This window comes from Narcine bancroftii, chromosome 4 (genome assembly GCF_036971445.1).
Source record: "Narcine bancroftii isolate sNarBan1 chromosome 4, sNarBan1.hap1, whole genome shotgun sequence".
In the NCBI taxonomy this organism is placed as follows: Eukaryota; Metazoa; Chordata; class Chondrichthyes; order Torpediniformes; family Narcinidae; genus Narcine; species Narcine bancroftii.
In genome coordinates this window covers 289,683,703-289,690,277 of record NC_091472.1, presented here as the reverse complement: position 1 = coordinate 289,690,277, position 6,575 = coordinate 289,683,703, and the positions used below count along the sequence as shown (strand labels likewise).

Here is a 6,575-nt window from a genome sequence, read left to right as displayed (position 1 = left end):
CTACAGAAGCCGCATCTGATGCCTCATTCAGGCTGTGAACAGCTAAAGAGGGGGAGGAGAAGAGGAGGGGGTGGGAGCTGTAAAGAAAAGACAGTAATAATTCAGAGTGGAGCAGTGCCACAGATGCTTCAATTCAACTGGGCCTTCCTCTTATCACAGAATCTGTGCCAGAGGGCACTGGACTGTGGAAAAATCACTTTTGGTAATATGATCAAGATTAAGGGAGCCTGTTGATACAGCTGTAGCAAACGTTAACGTATGCCATGCTCAGGTAAGACTTGGGACAGAGTTGGATGACACTTTTGGGGGAGTCTTGTGTATCTGTGGATTTATGGGAACAAAGTATAACATTATTGCACATTGTGCCGTGGATCTCATGGAACCATAAATACCTCTGCTCAGCTTCGGAGTGTGTGAGTTTGTGTGTGAAAATGGCAGGATTATGCTGCCCAGTGCCTTTTGTACCCTGAAGGCTGCTAAAGAAAGAGGACTGGCAGACAAGTGACGCTTGTTTTTTTCAGAGCTTCAATAACAGGACTAAGAAGCAAAAGGGCCAGTTGTAATTCATGCCGAGTTGTAGGCTTTGTGTGATGAAAGCGATGGAGCGCTGCCTGGAAGATTGCTTTGCTGCATTCTGTGAAACAGATTTGAAACTGTCTCAGACCACTCAGATGAGAGTTGGATTATAGAATGACCTGAAATGTCTGTGTCATATTGTTCTGCACAGGGTGCATTATACCACACTAACTAGGTGTTCGGTATAAAATCAGAAAGGTATCCTAGCAGTGATATGTCAGCTGTGCCTCATATTTTATATTAGAAGGAAAACGGAAACTGCATTAAGAAGTGACCAGCACCTCTGATTGCTTTTGAGTAACAGGCTCTGCTGTGAGATGGGATCATTAGTTTCATTTTTGTAAATTAAAGCAGAAAATCTAACATTATTTCACACTGGAAAATCACCATGAATGTTTTTGTAATCCATTTATATATGAATAATGTGATGGAATGAGAATTAATGGAATTTTTCTAATATTTATTCTGGTTTTTAATATAAATTTATCACAAAAGCCAAAAAAAAAGATTGTACCAGCACAGAGTAATTTAAAGTTAGGTGTAATTTAAAAACATGTTGTTCCCCAGTAGTCCTATAATTCCTTTCTTTGTAGGCACAAGTTGAAAAAGGTTGCCATAAAAATTTTTTATTCCTTTGTTAAATCCCTCCTGAGGAGATGCAACTTCTTTTCCAACCAGGAGTGGTTTTGGTCACATAGTTTGTGCAGCTGACCTTCATCTCCAAGTACCTGCCAATCATCAAGCCTGTGGCGAGGGATGGCAGCCCGTGGCTTGACTGGATTCACTTGATTTTAGCCTCCATCATAACGAGAGTTATGTACTTTTATCATGGGTAGTGTTTAGATCGTGTCGGTGATCTGAAGGGGTGGGGGGAGGGATGTGGAGATTTTTTAAGATAATATGTAAAGGAACCCTTAACATGCTATTGTTAATGGTGAAAATGCTGCAGTCTCCTTGGTCTTTGAGATGCAGTGTAAATCTGAGTAAACTGCGTGTTGATTTTTAATAGACTGAAATGTTGCCTTTTTCAGGGTTGAAGATGCAGTGGACCCCGGAGCATGCTCAGCCTCTGAGCCAGTGGCCGGAACAGCACTTTGACATCTCCTCCACCACACGATCTCCAGCCCACAAAGCAGATGTGTTCAGAGGCCATCTGCAACGCACCTATCAGTACGCCTGGGCAAATGATGATATCTCTGCACTGACTGCCTCAAACCTGTTGAAAAAATATGCAGAGAAATACTCCGGAATTTTAGAAGGCCCCAATGAACGATCTATCCTAAGCAGCTATTCTGAAGGTCCTCCAGGATTGGTTAACGGACGGAAAGCTGAAGGCGAGACTTGGCAGCCATCGGTGAACTCCGAAGGTGTGTACCCCATGAGCTGCGTTCCGGATGTCATCGCTGCCAGTAAAGCGGGAGTGACCAGTGCCCTTCCACCGACAGATGCTTCTGGAAATATTGGAAGCTCACCTGGAGTGGCCAGTAACCTGCCAGAATCAAGCTATTCCAATAATACCTGTGGCAGTCTCCATTCTGGGCTCCCACCAGTTGGTGCATCTCAGGAATATGGCACAGCTTACAGTGGTTCTTACTTGCATTCGAGTTATAGTAGCCAGTCAGCCCCAGCACTTCCATCACCTCATCCGTCTCCTTTGCACAGCTCTGGCCTTCTGCAGCCGCCTCCTCCTCCACCTCCTCCTCCCCCTTCCCTAGTCCCAGGCTATAGTACAGGCTCCACCAATATTTCAGGCACTGTATATAATTATCCTTCTGCTGGCTACCCCCCACAGACTCCTGTTGGCCCTGGCTACAGTCCTGGTGCAGCACCCCCTCCCTCTGCCTACCTGCCATCAGGCATTGCGGCTCCAACACCTCTCCCTCCAACCACAGTCCCAGGCTACAGTTACCAAAGCCATGGATTGCCACCAATTGCTCCATCACCACTCAGTAACAGTTCGGCCAACTCCCTGAAAAGAAAAGCTTTCTACATGACAGGGCAAGGAGAAATGGATCCCAGCTATGGAAATTACAGTTATGGACAACAACGGACTGCACAGAGCCCTATGTATAGAATGCCAGATAATAGCATTTCGAACACAAGCAGGGGAAATGGCTTTGACCGGAGTTCAGAGTCAGCATCTCTTGCATTTAAACCAACAAAACAGCTGATAGTCACTGATCAGCCAAGAAAATTCAGCAGCCAGACGAACAGGGCGCTCACGCCTCCCTCGTACAATGCTGGTAAAAATTCCTTGGGACCATCGAGATCAAGTGAATCTTTTGGAAAATTCACCTCGCCAGTCATGAATGAACGCAGTGAAGAGCACAGGCAGCTCCTCCCACATTCAATACAGGGCCCAGGCATTCGTGCAGCTACCTCATCTAACCAGCCAGCTGATGAACAGTTAAAGAACACTGATTCACACCTCATAGAACTTGTAACCAATGAAATTATAAGCCAAGGGCCTCCGTTAGACTGGAGTGACATAGCGGGTCTTGAAATGGCCAAGGCAGCTATAAAGGAGGAAGTGTTATGGCCCATTCTAAGGCCTGATGTTTTTACCGGACTCAGTGCTCCACCTAGAAGCATTCTTTTCTTTGGTCCTCAAGGAACAGGCAAAACGTTATTGGGTAGGTGCATAGCTAGTCAACTGGGTGCCACCTTCTTTAGAATCAATGGCTCAGCACTTATTTCCAAGTGGCTGGGGGAAGGGGACAAAATCATTCAAGCTTCTTTCCTCGTAGCGCGCTGTCGTCAGCCCTCCGTCATTTTCATCAGCGAAGTTGATTTGCTTCTCTCGTCACAAGTGAATGAAGAGCCCAGTCCCATCAGCCGTATTAAAACAGAGCTCCTCATGCAACTGGACACTTCAGTGACCTCTGTGGAGGATCAGGTTGTGGTAATTTGTGCCACCAGTAAACCCGAAGAAATAGATGAAGCTGCTCGCAGATACTTCATGAAACGACTTTTAATCCCATTACCTGACAGTACGGCAAGGCACCAGATGGTAATACACTTGCTCTCACAGCACAACTACTGCCTCAGTGACAAGGAGATTGCACTGATGGTGCAGCGTACCGAGAACTTCTCTGGCTTGGATGTGGCTAGATTGTGTCAGGAAGCAATGGTAGGCCCCCTCCATGCCATGCAGGGCACAGACCTTTCAACCATCATGCCTAATCAATTAAGGCCAATCACGTACCAGGACTTCGATAATGCTTTTTGCAAGATCCAGCCAAGCATTTCCCAGAAAGAATTGGATGTGTATGTGGAATGGAACAAAATGTTTGGCTGTAGCCAGTGATTAACCCTGTGAATATGCAGTGATCATTGGTCACAGTAATGTGCTACATAGGGATTAGAAACCCCTTTTTCAGTAGTATTACAGTTGGAAAAGGTACTGAGGAGACAACAGTGACCTTGGCAAATGACTGAGAGTCAGGGTAAACTTGAAGGAAGAGCGCCAAGTCAGAGCTGCTCAAGTGTAAGCTGTATACGGAAAAGCTTGCGCTGAAGCTTAGTTCTGCTCAAAAGAAGATGACGCTCACCAAGGTGCAGAGAAAAGTGGGTTGCTTTCAAAGGACAGGAACCCTCTGTGTTGATTCCATTCTGCTGTTCTTGAGATTCAGTTGCTGTCAAGTGCCTGAAGTGGTGCTTTATTTTTTTGTTTGCCTCACAATTCAGTAGGTGGCATGTGCTAATACAAGAGCTGTAACTTTAAACAGTTTTGAACAAAATGTTTATTGAGACATGAACGGTTGTTATAGGAGGTTGCTAGCTAGCTTTTGCCATTCTTAGGACAACAGTATTCCTCAAACCTGTCTGTTCTGCAGTATCACCTGAGAACAGTTAAAGCAGGGTATTGATAATCTGGACCTTAATTTTAGCAGTTCAGTTCTTTTAATGTTCTGTCCGCAAATACTCAGGAAAGTGATTGTAATTTGTACCTCAAAGGAATGTGTTGAAAGCACTATGTACTGCTGAGAGTCATAGGCTGGGTTTCTCATTACTAATATTACTGTATGTTTACCTCAAAAAAAAATGAATAGCGAGGAGATGACTTTGAATGTATCCAGGTTTATTCTGAAGTGGTCCGTCAGAACCTTTTACACTGTTTAGCTGTTCATGCTTAAGCAGAAGGATGAATCCTTAATGTGAAAGTGATTGCTTTCCAACTTGGGGGTAAGTTCAGCCCAAGCTCCTCTTTATCTTAATGAACTTTAGCAACTGACAATGTTTGTAATCTTACAGTATCTGCAGTACCCAGTCAAGAGGTGCACATGTCAATTGAAAGCCACTTTAATAATTAAGTATTTGGGGAAATAATTTTTCATATTCTTTTATTTGGTGATTCATTACTATGTGAAAGGCACACTTAGCTGTGAACTATGACTGTTGACCTTCAAGCCACTGCTGACTGGTTACAGTTGTAGCTTCTAGGTTATCGAGATGGGGGGGGGGGGGTGGTGGTGTTGGGAAGGGTTCCTTACATGTCAAAGTTGGAAGGTTATGGGTCACAGAGCTACATGTGGCAGGCAGTTGGCTGGCTGCTGGATAAGCAGTAGCTTAGCATTAAAATATGTGCGAGATTTTTCAGTGCGCGCTAAGGAAAACTAACCATTCGTACTCAGCTTTGGATTAATTTAACTACCATTCCTCGTCGATGTGCTGAACTCCAAGGAGGAAGTGTGTCCTGCTTTCTGTTCTACCTCAGTTTTGTTATATTCTCTCTGAAAGCAGATTATGAGAGGGTTTTTTGGAAGTCCGATTACACTTTGGTACGCTAACCTGCAGAACAAGTTTTTGTGAGCTGCTAATTTTCCCTCAAGTGAGCTTCACGTTTCTCCCTCTGTCAGCCACACATTATGTGGAGTGTTCTTTCTGGAACAACTATTAGCTGGCATGTGTGGCATTTTTTTTTATCACCCCTCCTGTGTTGTCTTTCTTTTTTATCCTTTAATGCTTTATGTGCAACTTTTTTTTTGTTTTTGACAGCTGATTGATGTTGGGTAATGTCTCTGAACAGGAGTAGCTTAGGCTGCAGCTGTCCCAAAGCTTGTGACTACATGAGCAGAACAGTCTCGCTCGCTGCTGAATGTAATGTTTATTTTCCAATTCTTTATACAGTTAAATAACTGTTGCAAAGCACTGGTACTTTGTGTTGCCATTAAATAATGTAAGTTTAAAAGCATTTTTTTTTAAAATCTGCACTGAAAATGCCAAACTAGAAGATGAAGTTAGGTTTGCCCCGTATATTAATTTTGTGGGAATAAAAAGCTCGTTTAATTAGAATTTGGAGTATCATTCTCACAATTTAAAAAAAAAATATACAACTACAGTGTAAAATCAACATTTCTCTTAAAAGTTTGCCAATGCACTGTACTGACCCTTTTTGTTGTTTTTAGGTTAGCCATTAATTTTGGAGTCTGCTTTCAAGCTCTCTTTTTATTTTGATCTTGATGCATTTATTGGAAATGATTAAGTAACACTTAATTCCAGCTAAACCTCCAATTGGAAGACTAATAATGGGTTTTGACATTGAGGTTAGCTTGGATTCTTTTGGAGTAAAACAAAAATGTAATTATGGACATCAGTGCTGTGGCCATTCCACCTTAATGTGCCACCTCAACAGGGAATTGTGCAGCCATGATATACAGTATCCAAACAGGCTTTAAAATTAAATATTTCATACGATTTCAACCAATGCATGCCACCAGTCTGTAAAATTAGCATGGGTTATCCACATGTGTTCTTATTCATATATAGTCTTGTGAATGTAACGTGGAAACCAAAGCTTGTTCTTATTGGTGGGAAATATAAATTGTTTTGCCCCAAAGTAAAATTTCATAATTTATCCTTTTTTTAAAAAGAAAACAGATGAATTGTTTGATTCATAATCAATTTGAAAGAGGTGAAAGACCCACTTACATGTTTAGAATTTATTTGTCCCACAATTTTCTTAACAGCCTGGTATTTCTAACAGTGATTTAAATTCT

The 6,575-nt window shown here is 42.6% G+C and overlaps 1 protein-coding gene across 1 annotated transcript; it reads left to right on the top strand.

Annotated features, from left to right (window-relative positions):
• Positions 1-1,591: 1,591 nt before the first annotated feature.
• fign (fidgetin) lies at positions 1,592-5,022 on the top strand. The gene has a single exon (XM_069930527.1). The coding sequence runs from the start codon at positions 1,592-1,594 to the stop codon at positions 3,881-3,883; it is 2,292 nt and encodes a 763-aa protein (XP_069786628.1). The 3' UTR covers positions 3,884-5,022.
• Positions 5,023-6,575: the final 1,553 nt, after the last annotated feature.

Coding starts and splice junctions, on each gene's coding strand:
- fign (XM_069930527.1), top strand. CDS start 1,592: ATGTTGCCTTTTTCAGGGTTGAAGATGCAGTGGACCCCGGAGCATGCT.